Source organism: Larus michahellis, chromosome 9 (assembly GCF_964199755.1).
Source record: "Larus michahellis chromosome 9, bLarMic1.1, whole genome shotgun sequence".
Lineage (NCBI taxonomy): Eukaryota > Metazoa > Chordata > Aves > Charadriiformes > Laridae > Larus > Larus michahellis.
The window spans coordinates 49,838,775-49,857,850 of NC_133904.1; the positions used below are offsets into that span (position 1 = coordinate 49,838,775).

The 19,076-nt window shown below is 63.4% G+C and overlaps 1 protein-coding gene across 5 annotated transcripts; it reads left to right on the top strand.

Annotated features, from left to right (window-relative positions):
* The first annotated feature begins 5,145 nt into the window (after positions 1 to 5,145).
* On the top strand, positions 5,146 to 14,995 carry KLF8 (KLF transcription factor 8). 5 transcript variants are annotated; one of them, XM_074601227.1, is made up of 5 exons: positions 5,146 to 5,274; positions 9,331 to 9,877; positions 10,479 to 10,581; positions 10,704 to 10,837; positions 12,091 to 14,995. In XM_074601227.1, the coding sequence occupies exons 1-5, from the start codon at positions 5,248 to 5,250 to the stop codon at positions 12,270 to 12,272; spliced, it is 993 nt and encodes a 330-aa protein (XP_074457328.1). In that variant the 5' UTR covers positions 5,146 to 5,247; the 3' UTR covers positions 12,273 to 14,995. The 5 variants fall into 5 exon arrangements, with proteins under 5 accessions (XP_074457328.1, XP_074457327.1, XP_074457329.1 ...); XM_074601226.1 differs by having other exon boundaries at positions 10,455 to 10,581; positions 12,091 to 14,989; XM_074601228.1 differs by lacking the exon at positions 5,146 to 5,274 and adding an exon at positions 8,096 to 8,179 and having other exon boundaries at positions 10,455 to 10,581; positions 12,091 to 14,989.
* Positions 14,996 to 19,076: the final 4,081 nt, after the last annotated feature.

Genomic DNA, 19,076 nt, shown 5'->3' on the forward strand with positions numbered 1-19,076 from the left:
AGAACGGGGAGCTGAAGGGCACATCGGGGCCGGAGAGCCGAGAGTGGGCTCCGCACGGAATCCTCCACCTGCTCTGGATCTTCAGGGTATGGGACACCCGCGTCCTGCGCCGCCTTCGCAGCAGATGCGTCGGTGCTCGGTCAGGCTGGGTGTGTGCTCCGGGAGAATCCTCAAGTCAGCATCCCCGTGGGAGAGGAGCACACGGAGATTCCCATTAACAATTCAGGTGCCGGAGTTCCTGGAGAAGTTGTGGATGGGCGGGAGATGCAGCGGAGGGTTTGCCTTTGTCTTCGGTGCGTGCAGGTGTGGAATGCTGTGCTGGTCCTGGAGTGGGAACAGCAAATCTCACTTTTCCCTGACGTTGGGCTGGAGCAAAGCCGAAACGTGACGACGGTTTCCTCTTGCGGATGCTGCCCCACCGCTTGGACAAGGTCGGTCCCTGCTCTCACTCCGGGCAGTGGAGAAACTTCACGGTTTTTCTGCACCCAAACCGTGGCCTCGGCACTGCCGAGCAAGAGGATGAGTCGCTGCCGCTCCGTATGCTGTGGAACATCACCTCCGAGGGATTACTGGGAAGGGCTCTGCTTGGAGGGCACAGGCAGTGGTCACGGCTTCAGGAGAGCAGAAGATCCAGCGCAGATTGAAGCACCTTCTGCTGCGGCCGGTTCTCGGAGCAGGCGGCTCTTCTGCCGGGGATGCAGGACAGGACAGTGGGAAGCGCTGCCTTAATTCCATGGTTGCAAGGAGCTGCCGTTGTGTTTCCTCGGGGGATAAACTTTGACGTGTGAAAGTGGGATAATGTTAAGGGGGGGAAACATGGGGAGGTACCAAACTGCAGTTTGATAGGAGGTCGGGAGCCAAACCCTGCATGCAGGTAGTCCGGCTTGCTGCAGCCTCTCCGGGACCAGCGGTACGATGGTGGGAGCTAAAGTTCTGCTGTTCTCTCGTGCTACAAATCTGTTTTCCTAAAGTACATGAATTTGGGTGGCTCTTGAAACCAACGTTTTCCTTTTGCCCTGGCAGAGACGCTGCTGGCGCTGCTCTGTGCACACACTGCCAAGTGACCACCCGCCGTGTGGGCCCAAATACGCGGGTGGCTTTATTTCAGGGCAAGCACCTTCCCTTTTTCGACAGTAGGGTGTTGTGTTTTGTCTGTTTCTCTCCCAAAATCAAACCTTGGGGCCTTTTTTGGAGCTGAGGGTCAGTCAGGCCCCAGCTGTGCCAGGCAGGATCTTTCCAGCCACTGGCCACCCTGCCCTGGCATCGCTCAGCACAAGGCTTGGTGGGTCAGGCTCCAGCACCCTCACCCTACCTTCTGGGGGACTCTTCCACCTGACTCTGGCAGCTCTTGCTATCCAAAACAAAAAAAGTTGATGCCTGCTCCAGATATTGCTGTCTCAAAAACACGTCTGGCCCCAAAGAGCCAAACCGGACAATCTTGGTGACATTGCAGAGGTCCATCCTTTTTTCTTTTTGGAACTGGTAGGAACTTGATGCCACTTGGCATGAAGAAACTGAATTAAGGCCCCTGCTTGGCCCTGTTCCTTTCCTGGTAGAGCTGCTGTGTGGCCGGCGAGATGGGCTGGTGGCCGTGAGCTCAGCTGTCCCTCTCCAAAGGGGTCTGGGCAGGTTGGGCTTGCTGTGTCCATCTGTGCTGTGCCTCCCTGCTCATGGCTTTTCCAACCGTTTCCTTTGCTGCCGTGGATCACTCAAGTAGGGTCGACTTGAGGGTGACCCCGTGATGAGCTGTGTTCACATCAGCTTAACTTTTGGAGCTCTCCCAAAGCTCCTCAGCAGTACGTAGTAGCGGTAGTGTCACCGGCTCCAGAGAAGTGGCTGGGTGGGGTGGACACCAGGTCCTGCTCTCCACCTGGGAGTGAGCTCCTCGGACACCTCCAGTGGGTGATGTTGGTTCTGCAGGTTGAGCTCAAGTTCCCTCACAATAGCCTTGCTCTGCTTAATTGTGGCTTCAAGGTGCCTCATGAGAGGCATCTGCACCATCCTGGAGGGCCTGGAGTTCAGAAGATCTTGCATCTGAATCACATACAGCCTCAGGGACCTTCTGGGGAATCGCTTTTGGCCAGACAAGGGATCTTCCCCATATGTGAGGTGGGGAAGGGATAATTTGGGGCGGTTAAGATCGTACAGTGCCGTATCTCAAACAATTGCGGCCTGCCACAGCATTATGCAGGCAAGGCCCCGTCTCCACGTCCGTCGTCCTGCTCCAGGCAGGTCCGGGTAGATAGCTCAGGGACTTGAGTGTCTCCAAGGATGGTGTTTCTATCAAAGAGCCCTGTTCCAATGGGTGATTGCCCTCATGGCTTTAAAATGAATAATAAAAATCCATGTATTGCAGCTTCCCATGTTGCAGCTTGAGCTGTTGCCTCTTGTCCTGTCACCACCACCCATCTCCACAAAGAGCCTGGTACCCTCCTGGTAAGCACTCACCCAGTGCCCTTGGCCTCTCCTTGTACCTCCTGGACATGCTCCAGTATCTCCATGCCCGCTTTTCCTGTACTCGGGAGCTCCAAACTGGACACAGGCTCCAGCTGTGGTCTCAAAAGTGCTGGAGAGAGGAGGAATAGTCACCTCCTCCATAACCAGTGACCACTGGGACTTCCTAATGCTCATCTCAACCCTTTGAATCCAATAGTTCTTTCAATTTTCCACCTTATCATCCATGTTTCCATACATTTCTGAAGAAGACCGTGTTGATGTTTGAGGTTGCTCAAGTGTTCAGCACATGAAGAACGAAGTGGTCAGGCTGGAAGGGTCTGAGACCCGCACTGGGAGGGAAGCGACTGGGCATTTGATGGAACCACGGCTGGAAGAATCTGGTGCTGTGGCTGTGATGGAGGGACTTGGCTCCATGGACAGAGCGGTGGGAACGGATCATCTCCGTGCAGAGCCAAAGCCGTTTGCATAAACACCTCCGTCCAAGTGGACCTCAAGATGCCAACGGTGGTGGATCAAGCACGTTGGGGGCCTCAAGAAGCCAACAGTGGTGGATGAGGCTCATGAGGGATCTCAAGATGCCAGTGGTGGTGGATCAGACTCGTTGGGCACCTCAGGATGCCAGCAGTGGTGGGTCAGGCTCATGGGGCAGGAGAGGTGGGATGGTGCGTTGCCAAGATCCTGTGGGTTTTACTTTGTGGAATCGATGATGGCACCCGTGGTTAACCTTGAAAGCAGTGACACGAAGCTGCTGTGCCCGCTCACTGCATCGAGGAGGGGTCTGGACGTACTCCACAAAAGCTCCTCGCCTCAGGGTGGGGGGCCAACAGCAACACACCCCCATTTCCGGGGTGCTTTGATTTTTCCCAGGGCGGGCAAGAGCAACGCGCACCGTTTCTGGAGCTGGGGAGATGTTTCTGGCCCGTGTTCTGCTGCGCCAGAGACTCGAGAGCTACTGGTGGCCCTTGGCACCCACCAGCGCGTCCATCACACCTTCTCCAGTGACCTTCCCTGTTTGCCACCCGCCCTCCTCTTTCCTGGGGGGTGGCCGAAGGTGGCGTTAAAGCAGCAGCTTTTAAAATTTCCAAATTTTAATTATTTGGGCAGAAATGCTGTGGGGTGCTGGTTTGCTTTGATTTACTATCTTTCTCTCAAAAAGGTTCCCGGCCAAACGAAGGACGAAGATAAAGACAAAACTGGGCCAATACACTCCGTCGCTTTTTTTTTTTACCTGTATTTCAGAAACTTTTGAGTAAAACTGAAATTTGGTAGGAAATTACTTTAATAATAGCTAGGTACCATTCGCTCCTGAAGTTTAAATATTTTTTCCTACTTTGACGCATAAACTACCTTCAGAAAACCCAGAATTTGCCAATGACCGACAAGACTTGATCCCAGTTAATGGCCAAGATTCCAGGAAAACGCTGAACCTGGGAAGAACCAGCCCCTCCCTGGGGGGGCGGATGGGCCGTCACAGCAATTTATAACAATTAAGACACTTCGGGGTTTGTTTTTTTTTCTTTTTCAGTTTGGCAGTGGTGGCCGTCCCCATGGCCCTGGGCTGGACCTTCCCCTTGGGGCTTGAGATGCCCGAAGCTGAAGGGACCCCTGGGAGAAGGGACACGGAGGGGGGGGCCCTTTCCTGGGGCGGGGGTAGGGGGGCAGGAGGCCAAGGAAAGGGGTTGACTCTGTAAATAAATGTAAATAAACATAAATAAATGTGGGGTCCATCCTAGGGGCAGAGCTGCTGGAGGAGGCACTGACACTGTGGGGAGGGGTGTGTCTGCCCCCCCCAGGAGCTGCAGGGCCCCCCCAGCGTCACCCCCTGCCCTGGGGGGTCCTTCTCTGACCCCCGAAGTCATCCTCTGTCTCTTTTTTGGGGGGGTTCCCTGGCATTTCAGGACTTGCAGCTTGGTGACGCTGAGGTGGGGGTCAGGGTGGGGATCTGTGGTTTGTGGGGGGGGCACGGGGTGGTTACCCCCACCCTGGCTCTGCCCTGGGTGCAGTGGGGGGGGGGGCTTGGCCAGCCCAGCATCGCAGGCTGCAGCTGAGCCCTGGCTAACTCAGCACACGTGCTCTTGCCCGTGGGGGGCCCCCCCCCGAGGCTGGGGCTCACCTTGGCAGGAGCTGAGGGACCCCCAGATATTTTGGGGGGGGGTTAGGTGAGTGGCAGGGGTGTAGCCAGGGCCTGGTGTGTGTCCCCCCCTGTGGGAATGTCCCCCTGGGGCACCCATGGGTGGTCGGCCACGGGATTTTGGGGGTGCTCCGTGTCCCTGGAGGGTGGGGGGAGCGTGGGTGCAGGGGGGGGACACACGCTCCCCTTCCCGTCACCTGTGAGTGGGGGAGACATGGCCCCAAAATGGGGCCAGCCATCGCTGACACGAGTTCGCCAGGCCTCAGCCCCTCCAGCAGGCATGCCCTTCCCCCCCTAAAATTTGACGGGGGGGGGGGAGGCTGTGTGGGGTGGGGTGTGGGGGGATGGGACACACCCCCCCCCAAATCCTGTATCTGTTTCCATGGCAACGCCGGATGCGCGGGGAGCCGCCCATTGGCTGCTGATGATGTCACCGCAGGGCGGGGCACCCCCTTGATTATATTTTGGGGGGGGGGGGAGGGATGAAGGGGGGTGGGGGGTGGAAGGGAAGGGGGGGGGTGCCCACACCCAAAAATGGGTGGGGGATGGGGGGGGAGAGCTCCGCCCCACGCGGCCCCGCCCCTCCCCGCCCGTGGGGCCCCACCCGCCCCACCCGGCACCGCCCCGGGGGCAGCGGCGGCGGTCGGGCGGCGGCGGGGATGCGCTCGGAGGAGTCGCGGGGGAAAGTGAGTCCTGAGAGGGGGGGGGACACGCACACCTCCCCCACCCTCCCCCCCCCAACCTCCGAAAACCCGCGGGTGGGGTGTGGGGGGCGAAGCCCCGCGTCCATCTTGCGTGGGGTTCTTAAAGGGGCAGCGCCCACGGGTGGGAACGGACCTGCTGGGGGGGGGGGAATTGGGAGAGCGGGGCCCGGCGTGGGGGGGGGAGGGGGGGGAGAGGGGGAGGGAAGGGCGGGGGGGGGCGGTTCCCGCCCCCCCCCGCCCTTCCCTCCCCCTCTCCCCCCCCTCTCTCCCCCCGCTGGGCCCCCCCCCATCGTGGCGGCTTCCGGGGCGGTGCGAGCTTGGGAGGTCACGGCCGTTGTGGGGGGGGGAACGATGGGAGGGGGTGGGGGGGGGCCGGTGGGGCGACGTCGCGTTGAGCCCCGCCCTTCCCCTCCCCCCCCCCCCTCCCACGCCCTTTGCTCTTAAAGGGCCCGACCCTCCTCGTGGGTGTCCGTCTGCGTGTGTGTGTGTGTGTGTGTCCCCCCCCGCCAGTGTCCGGGTGTGGGGGGGTTAACCGGGTGGGGGGGGTGTTAACCGAGGGGGGGGTGTGGGGGGGTGGAGCAGATGGCTGCCTGCAGGCACGGCCGAGCGAGTCGGGAGCGGACACGGTCTCAAATAGCCCCCCCCTCCCCCCCATCCCCAGCCGGAGGGGGAGTAAAGGGGGGGGGGGGGGAGCGAGGGACCATCTTGGTTTTGGGGGAGTCGTCCCCCACCCCTAAAATGTGTCGTGTGTCCGTCCCCTCCCATTCTTGGTGACCCCCCCCCCCCCCCGGCATCGCGGAGGGTGGAGAGAGGAGGAAATTCCTCGGGGGGGTGTGACAGCGGCGGGGTGTGCCCCCCCCCCCCACGCCCGCGGTGTTTGGGGGGGGGACACGGACCCCGAGGGGGGACACACACACCAGGCAGATGGAAGGCAGCTGCCTGTGTTTTCCCACGCCTGTCGTCCCCCCCCCCCCGCGAGGTCACGCCGTGGTTTGGGGGCGCCCCACGTCCCTCCCGGAGCCACTTTAGGGCAATAAGGGGGGGTCGTTAGTTATTCCCGGTGCGGGTGGAGGTGTACAGCGACCCCCCCACGACATGGGGCTTTGCGGGGGGGCGCGGCTGGGTCCCCTCAGCCACCCCCCCCCGGCCTGGGTGGATTTCGGCTGCGCCCGGGCTGAGGACGGAGGAATTCAGTTCACTGATGAAAGCCCAGTGGGGTGCAAGGGGGGGGCAGCGAGGGGCCCTGGGGGGGCTTTGAGATGCAAGTCGGCCCCCCCACCGCAAAGCGGGGCTGGGGAGGGCCCCGGGGGGGAGTCCCTCCCTTTGTGGCCCCCCCGTAAAATGGGCCTGGTTGTGGGGACGCCACCAGGTGTGAGGGGGCGGGTCTTGGAGTCCCGGGGGGGGTCGGGGAGTGTGTGCTGGGGGTGGGGGTCCCCTTTTGGGGGGGGAGCAGTCGTGTGGCCGTCTGGGGTTGTCCCCGGGGAGGGGATGGTACCTGGATGTGGGTGTGTTTGGGGGGGTCACAGCTCGGGGGGGTGTTTTGGGGGTCCCGGTGGTGTGTGAGTGTGTGTGGGTGTGTTGGGGGGTTCTTGGGTGAGAGTAGGGGTGTTTAGGGGGGGCTCTGCTCTTGGGGGGTGGTGTTTTGGGGGTCCTGGTGATGTGTGAGTGTGTGTGGGGGGGTGTTTTGGGGGTCCCTGGCTTTGTGGGGGGGTATTGGGGGTGTTCTTGGCTCGGAATGGGGGTGTTTGGGGGGGTCGATGGCTGTGTGTGTGTGTTGGGGGGGTCCCCAGCTGAATATCTGGGTACTGGGGGGATCCCTGGCTCTGTAGAGGGGTGTGCTGGGGGGGGTCCCCGGGGGTATGTGTGTGTGGGGGGGTGTTTGGGGGTCCTTGGCTGAGAGTGGGGGTGTTTGTGGGGTCCTTACTTTTGGGGTGTGTGTTTTGGGGGTCCCTGGCTTTGTGTGGGGGTATGGGGGGGTTCTTGGCTCTGTGTGGGGGTATGCTGGGGGGGTCCTTGCCTGAGCGTGTGTGTTGGGGGGTCCCCAGCTGAATATGGGGGTACGGGGGGGGTGTCTTTGGCTCTGTGGGGGGTCCCTGGCTGAGAGTGGGGGTGCTTGGGGGGGGTCCCTGCTTTTGGGGGGGTTGTTATGGGGGTCCTGGTGATGTGTGAGTGTGGGGGGGTGTGTTTTGGGGGTCCCTGGCTTTGTGTGGGGGTATGGGGGGGTTCTTGGCTTGCAGTGGGGGTGTTTGGGGGGTGTGTCCCCGGTGATATCTGTGTGGGGAGGTGTTGGGGGGTCCCTGGTTGTATGTGAGGGTTTCTGGGGGGGTTCCTGGGTGAGTCTGGGGGTGCTTTTGTGGTCCCGGTGATGTGTGGGTGCGTTGGGGGGGGTCCTTGGCTGTGTGTGAGGGTGTCAAGGGGGGGTCCCTGTTTGAGTGTTGGGGTGCTTTGGGGGTCCCGGTGATATGTGAGGGTGTTGGGGGGGTGTGGGGGGTGTCCCTGGCTCAGTCTGGGGGTGCTTTGGGGGTCCGGGCGATGTCTGAGTGTGGGTTGGTGTGTGTTTTGGGGGTCCCTGCCTGAGTGTGGGTCTTGGGGGGGGGCGGTCCCTGGCCGTGCCTGTGTTTTAGGGTCCCCCCCCCCCTTCCCTCCACCCCACCCCGTTGCATGAGAGGGCTGGGAGGCTCCTGCCGCGGGGTGTGTGTGTGTGTGCGCAGGGGGGGTGTGTGCGGGGGGGTGCGTGTGTGTGTGCGGGGGGGTGTGTGTGTGCAGGGCGTGTGCGCTGGGTGTGCCCGGGGAGGGGCCGGCCCGGGCCGCGCCTGTGTGAGTGTGCGTGGGGGGCTCCGAGTGCCCGTCTCGGGTGGGGGGGGGAAAGGTCTCAGCCCGCACTCAGGTACGTGCCGGGGGTCCCTGCCCGTGGGGGTCCGGGCCCGTGGCGGGGAGGCGGGGGGAGCCGGTGTCCGTGCTGGGGTGATAAAGTGCTGCTCGGGGGGGTGTGTGTGTGTGTGTCTGCGTGCCGGGCACCCCCACGCGTGCCCAGGTACCGGTGGGACCCCAGCAAGGGGGGACCGTGTGAGGGTGCTGGGGGAACCTTAACGTTTTTGGGGGTGGGGGGGGGCGTCCATCGGTTCCGCAGCGTTTCGGGGGAGGGGGGGAGGTATCCCGGAGCGGGGAGTGTGTGTGAAGGTGTCCGGGGGGGGGAGGGAAGGTGTCCGAAGGGGGGATGGGGGGGGGGTGGGGGGGTGAAGGTGTCCCGGGTGGGGCCCTTCCCGGGTGCCTCCCGCGGGGGCCGGGCGGGGCCGTGCCCGCAGCCCCTCCCTGCGGCGGCCGGGCCCTTTTAAGGAGCTCCACCCCGGGCCGAGCCAGGGTGGAGCCGCGGGGCCCTTCACACCTCGTTCGGCTCGGCCCGGCCCGGCCGGCGGAGCGCGGCGGGAGCATGATCCTGCCCGCGGAGGGGATGAGCGCCGCGCACCCGCCGAGGAGCCCCCCCCGCGCCGCCGGGGCGGTGAGTGACCCGCCGCCGCCCCCTCCCCTTACACCGCGGGGGGGGGGGTGGTGGTGGTCGCGGAACGGCGACGCGGCCCCTTTAAGGCGCGGGGGAGGGGAGCGTGGCGGGGCCCGCCACCGCCCCGCGGCGGCCACGCCCCCTCCGCGGCCCCGCCCTGCCCTCCGGGGCGCGCGGGCGGGGCGGGGTCGGGCGGCGGCACAAAGGCGGCGGGGGGCGGGGCCGGGGGCGGGGCCCGCGCGCGGGGCGGGGGCGGGGCCTCCCCTTCCCGCTTTCGGCTCGCGCTGAGGGGACCGTCGTGAGGGCCCGGCCGGCCCCGGCGGCCATCGCCCGGCGCCTCCGACTTCTCCCGCTCCGCCGGGACAGCCGCCTCCGGCGTCCCCTCACCCCGCCCTGAGGTACCGCCCCGGGGAGCCCGGGTGGCCACCTGTGGGGGGGAGGCCGGCCAAAGCCCTTCACACGCCCACTCCACCCCTGCCTCAGTTTCCCCGTTTCCTCACGCACCGAGGTCTCCTCACGGGCTGCGGGGTCTCTTGCAGGGCCCAGGGAAGGTGACGCCCGCCATGAGCTCTTCGGCGCTGCTGGCTGAGGGCCCCCTCGACCCCCCGGTGCTGCTGTCTGACATCAAGACGGAGCCCCCCGAGGAGCTGCTGGCCAGCGACTGCGGCCAGCCCCAGGCCGAGCCCGTCGATCTCTCCCTCAACAAATCCAAAGTGGCAGCGGCCTCGGCCCCACCGCCGCCGCCCCCCACCTCAGTCCAGTCCTCCCCCTTGCTGGTGGCTCCCCCGCTCCCCGCTCCCGCCACTGTCTCCATCTCGCCCTCCGGCCTCAGCTCCACCTCAGCCATCCCAGCCGTCCTCTCGCCCGGCTCCATCCTGGCCTCCACGCAGGGCAGCGGAGGGCAGCAGATCCTCCACGTCATCCACACCATCCCCTCTGTCAACCTGCCCAGCAAGATGGGCAACCTCCAGACCATCCCCGTGGTGGTCCAGTCCCTCCCCGTCGTCTACACCACCATGCCCACCGACGGCGTCACCGCCATCACCGTACCCCTTATCGGGGGAGACGGCAAGAACGCCGGGTCTGGTAAGGGCACATGCAGGGGAAACCCTGACATTTTGGGGGAAGGGGGACGTTCCACCATGGGCTGTCCCCTCACCCACCATCTGCCTCCCTACATCTGCCACCTTCACCCAAAGGATGGGTCCCCAAAAGTCCCCCTGACCCCTCCCAGCCTGTGCCTTCAAAGGGGACACATGGGGCATGACACTGCCTGCCACCCATCCCACCGCCAGTGCTCTGGTTTCAGTTCAGCTGCCCCCCCACCGTGTTCCCCCCATCCCCTTCCCCAGGACATTCCCAGCTTCCGACCTTATCCGGGGTGGGGACCCTCTATCTCCCCTCTTCCGAGCATGAGCAGACAGCTGAAAGGGATACCCCCCCAAGTTGTGCACCCTGTATTGCTGCACTGGACAGCGTAGGGGGCTTCTCCATCTCCCAAAATTTACTTATATTTTATTTGGGGGGGGGGCAGCATTTGGGGTGCTGCAGGAGTAGGGGGAGGGTTGGTCCTCTGCTGCGGGGGTGGTTTGGTTTTTTGTTTGTGGGGTGTTTCTGTTCTTTGCTCACAAGCCTCACCCCCTTCTTCCTTGTTTCTCAATAGCTCTTCTTTCCCGCCCCCCCCCAGTGAAAATTGACCCAGGCTCCATGTACCCTATGGCCATGAGCAGCGACAGTGAGGACAGTGCCTCCGAGAGCGGCCCAGCCCCTTTCCAGGACCTCCAGAGAGAGTGAGTCTCCTTGGATGTGTGTCCCCCTCCTTGACCCCCCTTCCTCTGGCCATGTCCCTGGGCGCCCTGCGGGGTCCGTGGGCGTGGGGGCCATGCCCTCCATCCCTCCCTCCTCCCGGCAGGCCGGCGACGCGGGGGCAGCGAGCTGATTCCCCTGACCTGAAGAAGCGGCGCATCCACCAGTGCGACTTCGAAGGCTGCAATAAGGTCTACACAAAAAGCTCCCACCTCAAAGCTCACCGGCGGATACACACAGGTAGGGGCCAGCACTGCACCCCCTGCCTGGGAGGGTCAGCATCAGTGCCCCTGGCTCCCGATGGGCTGGGGGCACCCAGGGATGGGCTGGGGGGCGATGGCGGTCCGTCCCTGGGCTTGGGGGGGTGTCTTTTGGGGGTGCTGGCACCTTCTGCCAGGGCTGGGGGGCACTTTAGGGGCTCGAGGAGGCTCTTTGGGAATGCTGGCACTCTCTGCAAAAAATGGGGGGAATCCTTTGGGGGCTCAGGTTTGCCTTTGGGGGTGTTGGCACCCTCTGCCAGTGGCTGGGGGGGTCCATTGGGTGCTCGAGGAGACCCTTTGGGGATGCTGGCACCTTGTGGCAGACCTAGGGGCATCCTTTGCGGGCTTGGGGAGGCTCTTTGAGGGTGCTGCCAGGGGCTGGAGGAGTAGCCTTTGGGGCATCAGGAGTATTTAGGGGTGCTGGCAGCCTGTGTCAGGGGCTGGGGGGGCCTTTGGGGACTCAGTGGGGCCCTTTGGGTGTGCCATCACCCTCTGCCAGGGCCTGGGGGCGTCCTTTGGGTGTGCTGGCACCCTGTGCCTTGGTATATGGAGGCCCTTGGGTGCTGGGGGGCGCTCTGGGAGCACTGCAGGCCTTGGGGGGCACTTGGCTCTGTGCTGGCCCTTTGGGGGTGCTGGTACCCAAGGCCGTGCCCCGAGGACCCTCCTGTTCCCCACCTCCAGGTCTGGTTATGGGGCACTCCCTCGGGTGGCCCTGCTGGGGCTCCCCCCTCCTCGCCACCCGCCAGCGCCCTGGGGTCCCTCTGCCGGTGGGGGCTCCCTGTGCCCCCATGGCCTGCTTAGCACCCCCAGGGCTGGCACCCCGGGACCCTGGTCTCTGCTGTGGTGGTGGCTGCAGTCACACGCTGCCCGTGGGAGGGTGCCACAGGCGGGGGGCACCTCCCTCCCACCCACGGTAGTGACCCCTGTGGGGTGCCCTTTGCTGTCTCTCAGGGGGTGACCAGGCAATACTGCAGGTGAGGGGGTGGGCATCCCAAAATACTGCCTTGGGTCCTGCTGGCTGTCTGGGTGCCGTGCTGTGTTCCACCTGCACGCAGCGCTTGTGCAGCCGGTGGCGCCCATGGACCGCCGAGGTGTGAGAGGACTGGCATGGAGATGCTGAGGGCTTCCCATGGCCCTGGCCATCTCGCTGCAGCCAAGAAACCCAGTCTTGTTTTTTTCTGTACGGCACGTGGTGGAAATTTCTGCTGACCCCTCTCTGCTCCTCCTGCGCAGGCGAGAAGCCCTACAAATGCACCTGGGAAGGCTGCACCTGGAAGTTCGCCCGCTCCGACGAGCTGACCCGGCACTTCCGCAAGCACACGGGCATCAAGCCCTTCCGCTGCTCGGACTGCGACCGCAGCTTCTCCCGCTCCGACCACTTGGCCCTGCACCGCCGGCGGCACATCATGATGTGAGGAGCCCCAGTCCCTGGGGCACCTGGCTGGGATCAGGGTGGGGGGACGGCGGTGGAAAATGGGGGTGCATCCCCCCCACGCTTGGCGGAGGGACTGCAGGAGTGGAGAGGCTGAGCTCGCCCGGCGGCGAGCGAACTGTGGCTTCTCCAGGAGCCCCACCGATGCAAAATGTCAAAAGATGGTTTCCAGACTGGTCCTCCTTCTCCCTTGCACCCGTTTCTTGTTTTTCCTGGGCTTCTCCCTGCTCGCAACATCTGGAGGCTCCTCCTTGACTCCTCGCCCAGGATTCACCCAGCAGCGGCCTCCGGACCTGCACGTTTGCCTCTTCAGCCTCTTGCCCATCTCCATCTCGTGTGCTTGCAGTCCCCTGTCCCCTCCCAGTCCCTGTGGACACAATCTGGGAGCCACGGCAAGGAGAGAGGCAGGGGGGTGCTCTGCCATCAGCCCCAAGCAATAGCTGTTGGCCTCTTTCCTCTCCAGAAAGCTGCTGCCACAGTGTCTCTGTCCCTGCGGGAGAAGGGACCCTGGCACGTTACCTCTCTGCATCCCTCGGCACGTGCTGGGCTGCATGGGAGGAGCCGGGGGCTCGCAGGAGGGCCAGGGAGAACAGAAAAAGCAAGAAGGGGGGGCAAAACAGCAACCCAACAGCAACCCCCCAAACAAGACCACCACCACCACCGAAAAAAGGAAACTTTGCGGAACGTGGAACTGTGATTTTACAGAGTTTTAAGGGGGGCGGGACGGGGTGGGGAGGGCGGGGGCCGCCAGCTCTTTGTTTTTATTGAAGACTATGGGACAGTTCAACCATTTCTAAGTTAAAAAGGCAGACTGTGCCCACACGCTTTTCTTTTTAATTGTAATTTTTATTTTGGAGGAGTGCCCCTCTTCCAGCCAACCCCCCATGCCACCTGTAGGGGCATCCCCACTGTCACGGTGGGAGGGTGTCAAGATTCGGGGTTGGAGCTTCGCGGCTGTGGGGTGGTAGGGAGGGTGATGAGGAGCTGTGACACCCCTGTCCCCGCCCAGTCCCTGTGGGGCTGGTTGGGTGTGGGGGGAGCTTCCCGAAAGCTCCTGTTGAGCCCATGCCTTTGGGCCTGGGGAGGAGGAACCAGTGTGGAGAGGGCCTGGGGAGACAGAGACCCCTCTCCCCTAGGAGTAACTCTGCCAAATGTTTGGGAAATGCCTTTTCCTCTGCTTTCCATCCATCGGCTGAGATGTTTCATGGGGCAGAGCTTGGCCCCAGCCCCGCGTTGCCCCTGGCCCTCTTGGGGCTGGGCATGGCCGGGGTTGAGTCCCCTTGGTGGCCAGTCACAGCTGGTGTTCCCCAGGGCTCTGTGCCGGGGCCAGCTCTGTTTAGTGTCTTCATCAGTGATCTGGGGTGAGGGGATTGATTCCACCCTCAGCAAGTTTGCAGAGGACAGCAAGCTGGGCAGGAGTGTTGGTCTGCCTGAGGGCAGGATGGCTCTGCAGAAGGATCTGGACAGGCTGGATCCATGGGCTGAGGCCAGTGGTGTGAGGTTCAACACGGCCAAGTGCTGGGTCCTGCACTTGGGCCACACCAACTCCATGAATGCCACCGGCTGGGGGCAGAGTGGCTGGAGAGCTGCCCCACGGAAAAGGATCTGGGGGTGTTGGTTGACATCTGGCTGAATATGAGCCAGCAGTGTGCCCAGGTGGCCAAGAAGGCCAACAGCATCCTGGCTTGTATCAGGAACAGTGTGGCCAGCAGGACTGGGGCAGTGACTGTCCCCCTGTACTGGGCACTGGTGAGGCCCCACCTCGAGTGCTGTGTCCAGTTTTGGGTCCCTCACCACAAAAAAGCCATTGAGGGGCTGGAGTGTGTCCAGGGAAGGGCAGCGGAGCTGGTGAGGGGTCTGGAGCACAAGTCTGGTGAGGAGCAGCTGAGGGAGCTGGGGGTGTTCAGCCTGGAGAAGAGGACGCTGAGGGGAGACCTTCTCGCTCTCTACAGCTCCCTGAAAGGAGGAGGCGGCCAGGGGGGGTCGGGCTCTTCTCCCAGGGAACAGGCCATGGGACAAGAGGAAACGGCCTCAAGTTGCACCAGGGGAGGTTTAGGATGGACATTAGGAAACATTTCTTTCCTAAAAGGGTTGTCAAGCATTGGAAGAGGCTGCCCAGGGAAGTGGTGGAGTCACCATCCCTGGAGGTATCTAAGGACGTGTAGACGTGGCGCTGAGGGACGTGGTTTAGTGGTGGACATGGCAGCGTGAGGTTTGAGGTTGGACTTAAAGATCTTAAGGCTCTTTTCCAACCTAAAAGATTGTGATTCCAGCGAGGTCTGTGTGTGTGTCCCCATCCCACCGCGTGTCCCCTCTCCCAAGGCTGTGCTCCAGCTGATCGGCTTCTCCCAGGGCTGCACCCCGTGTCCTTCCTCCACCCGGCATGGCCCCCACCCCTCCGGGGACACCCTGGCCCAGAGAAGGCGAGAAACCCCCGAGGGGGAGGCTGTGAACGCCCCAGGGGTCTGGGGGCCGCTCTGTTCCCCTGAGGCTTTGGGGACCCGACCGCCGGGGACCCCACCTTGCCCTCCTGCTCTTCCCTACGCCCCCAGCTGGGGGGGTGCGTTTCTGTTTTCCATTTTGTTCAAAAAAAAACAACCAAACCCAACCCCACCAACATGCAATTTTAAACTCTGGAGCTGTGATATTTATACGAAACTGTTTGACGTTTTTTCTACGCAGGAACAATGTTGGAAGTCGATGATTTCCCTCCGTGTGTGTCTCTGCTTGGCCGCAGCGGTGGGGCAGGGAGAGGGGCGCAGCGCAGCGGGGCCTCTCCTGCCTCCTCCGTGCCGAGGAGAGGGGCTGAGCAGGGCAGAACGGCCGCTTTTGGTTTAATAATCTCCCCTTTCCCAGGAACGGAAGAGATTTCAGAGCTGTGGGAAAAAAAAAGTGGCTTTTCCTTCCTTTTAAATGTCCCCAGCGGGACACTCTGCGGCGTCTCGGCCGGCTTTTGGCTCCAGCAGTGACCCCTGTGAGGGGGGGGCTCCCCTCGAGGCCAGCCCCGCATCCACCGCTGCGGCACCCCGGGCCCCCGAGGTGGAGAAGGGGGATGAACCCCCCCACCCCGAGGGGTCAATGAAGGGGGGGGGTGGTCCCCCACTGCCCCAGGCAGGGAGAGGGGCTAAACCCCCCCCCCCGATGCCCTCCCGTCCCACCGTGGCTCCTGCTGCCATCAGTTGGCTCAGCGGCTCGTTAAAAGTCACATTTTAAAGGGAAAAATGACTTGTAGAGGAGTTTGGGTGAATGCGCCCCAATGCCTGGGAGCAGGCGAAGGTTTTCTGACAATCTCTCGGCATCCCGGGAGGGTCAGGATCAGTGCCCCTGGCTCCTGATGGGCTGGCAGCAGCCGGGGGTGGGCTGGGGGGCAATGGGGGTCCGTCCCGGGGCTCGAGGAGGCCCTTTGGGGGTGCTGGCACCCTGTGCCAGAGCTGGGGGTAGTCCTTCAGGGGCTGGGGGGGCTTTTTTGGGGTGCTGCCGGGGGCTGGGGGGCAGATTTAGGGGTTTCAGGACTCTTTAGGGGTGCTGGCAGCCTGTGTCAGGGATTGAGGGGGCTGTGGGGACTCAGGAGGTCCTTTGGGGGTGCCATCACCCTCTGCCAGGGCCTGTGGGGGTCCTTTGGGGGCTCAGGAGTCTTTAGGGGTGCTGGCAGCCTGTGTCAGGGTTTGAGGGGGGGCTTTGGGGACTCAGGGGGGCCCTTTGGAGGTGCCAACACCTTATGCTAGAGACTGGGGGTACCCCTTGGGGTCTCAGGGTGGCAATTTGGGGGTGCTGTCACCCTCTGCCAGGGGCTGGGGGTGCCCTTTGGGGGCTCGAGGTGGCCCTTTGGGGATGCTGGCACTCAGGGTGGGGGGTGGGTGTGCAGGCACCCTGTGCTAGAGACTGGGGGTGCCCTTTGGGGTCTCTGGGTGGCCCTTTGGGGGTGCTGGCACCCTCTGCCAGCTGCTGAGGGGGGGGCTTTGGGTGTGCTGGCACCCTGTGCCTTGGTATATGGAGGCCCTTGGGTGCTGGGGGGCGCTCTGGGAGCACTGCAGGCCTTGGGGGGCACTTGGGCTCTGTGCTGGCCCTTTGGGGGTGCTGGTACCCAAGGCCGTGCCCCGAGGACCCTCCTGTTCCCCACCTCCAGGTCTGGTTATGGGGCACTCCCTCGGGTGGCCCTGCTGGGGCTCCCCCCTCCTCGCCACCCGCCAGCGCCCTGGGGTCCCTCTGCCGGTGGGGGCTCCCCATGCCCCCATGGCCTGCTTAGCACCCCCCAGGGCTGGCACCCCGGGACCCTGGTCTCTGCCGTGGTGGTGGCTGCAGTCACACGCTGCCCGTGGGAGGGTGCCACAGGTGGGGGGCACCTCCCTCCCACGCACGGTGGTGACCCCCGTGGGGTGCCCTTTGCTGTCCCCCAGGGGGTGACCGGGCAATGCTGCAGGTGGGGGGGTGGGCATCCCAAAATACCGCCTTGGGTCCTGTTGGCGGCCCGGGCGCCGTGCTGCGTCCCCCCTGCACGCAGCGCTCGTGCAGCCGGTGGCGCCCATGGACCGCGCTGGGTGACACGATGCTCCAGAGCCACCACGGTGGGAGCGGCCAGGGGGGGGACGAGCTGCTTCCCGCCAGCTGCTTGGCTTCACCCATGGAGGAACAAATTGCAAAAAGCAACAAGAACGGGCACTTTTTTGTCCAAGAAAAACACCCTGGCGATGGTGTTGTGTGAGGTTTTGCCCTTTGCGTGTCAAACCTTAAGCGCTTTGTCCCCAGACCTGAACGGGACGCTGGGAGGTGGCTGTGCGAGGGGACACACGGCGATGGTGTCCGGTGGCAGAGCTCTGGCGGCGCCGAGGCGCTGTTTCCCCAGGAAAAAAGCACCTTTGTGTCCATGAAAACCCTCCGCTGGATGGTGGCCTGGAACCGCTTGGCTTCGGCTCCGCAGCTCCGTCACGGCGAGACCGGCAGCAGCCCAGGAGCAGCCACTGGGCTGAGAGTGGCCTCCAGCCCCGCAGGCCCCTCAGCCCGTCCCCAAACGCGCTTGTTTCCCAAGTTAACGAAGGGAAACCGTGTCCCCGTGCAGGGATGCTGGCGGTGACGGTGGCCGAGACAGAGCTCGCACCCAGAAAGGGGTGCTGAGACCTGGCAGGGGAGAAACTCGCCACACTGATGACAGAGACAGCTCCGGCTGCAAATGGGTGGCACGTAGCCCCAGGGTGTCCCCATGTGCCCCGTCCCAGCTGTGTCGTACCCCCAGGGAGGAAAACGTCAGCTGCTTCTCTCAGCTGGCTGAGCTCACATTGGCGGGAACACGGTTTTGGGGCAAAATGTCTTTTTCCCTGTTTTTTCCCCTGTCCGGCCCCATTCCCCGTGTTTTCCTGACAGCCCTGTGGGGTGGTGGATGTGGGCTGGCAGGAGGAGGAGGAGGAAGAGGAGGAGGAGGCTGACCCAGACCTGCTACAGCTCCCTGTGAACGTGCTCTGGGTTTTGCAATGTCCCCAAGGAGCCGCTGCCGGGCCCCGGGAGCTGTAAACATTTACCCTGGTGACCCGAGGGGGGAGAACGGGGTTGTCCCCTGTCCCTCTGCCGCCCCCCCCCGCCCCCAGTCTGTGCAGAGCCGCTTCCCCCAGCCCATGGTGGCCCAGGGACAGTGTCTGGGGTGATGCTCTTGGACCTTGCCAAGCCAGCCCTGCCCTTGCACCGCCACCGAACGAGCCACCAGCTGCCTGTCCCTCTGTCCCTCCATCTGTCCGTCTTTCTGTCCCACTTTGCCTCTCCCACATGTGGTCGGCCGGTCCGTGATGGCCTGAGTGTCATTACGGGGACGGGGCAAACGCTCCAGCCCCTGCGCAAACATCCCTCCTGCCCGGTCCCGCTCACCTCGTCACCGCTGACGGATGAGCTCGGGGAGCCCTCAGACCCCCCACCCCACCCCTTTGTGGGACCCCCGTGCTCCATCCAGCTCCGATTTCACCCCCTTCATCCTTTCTCCTGCCTCTAGGAAACCTTCTGTGGTGCTGGACCTCAGCGTTCCCCGGTCCCTTAGCAGGGCACTGCCGTGGGGGTGGGGGGAGCTGTCGGCGTAGGCTGGGGTGGGTGGTGGGAAGGTGGGGTGAAGCCCCCAGGTCTTGGGAGGAAGCACAAAGTTGTGGGGTTGTGCGTGTGGGCGTCACACAAGGTCCTGCATCAGACAGATGTTAGTCCTGTCTCCAGCACAGGCATCGCCCTGTGGTTAAAGAAGACCCTGAGGTCCTGCCAAAAAGGCAGCAGGGTGCTAACCCCTGCCCAGGACTTGGCATCACCATCTCATGAGGTCCAAGCTCTGTTTCCTCCCAGCCCCCTCTCCTTGTAAAGCCCTGAGGGTGTTAATTAGCTTTAATTGCTGTAAACAGCCTCACCCGAGACCTCCACCCAACACCCACGGGCCCAGGAGCCCATTTAAGCTCAGGCTGGGGTCTCCAGCTCTTCTCTGAGCTGTTGTACCCGTCTCAGCTCCACTGCAGTGATGGACTCTACTGGCTCCTCAGCTTGACCTTGGTCTTGCCGCATCCCCGTGAACCTGGGCCTGCCAGCTGGGTTGTCACTCCCATGGGAGCTGCTGGCCCTCACCATGCCCCACGCGTGGGGACATACCTCTCGTGACCTCCATGGTGAGGCTGCCCGCAGCGGTTGGCAAAGCTTCTTCACCCGGAAGCTGTCCAGGACCTGTTTTGGAGGACAGAATCTTGACCCTGTGACACCCCCAGGTAACTTGTCCACCTGTCTGAGAGCCTCCAGTGTCTTTGTGATGTCCAGCCAACACCCCTGAGATCTC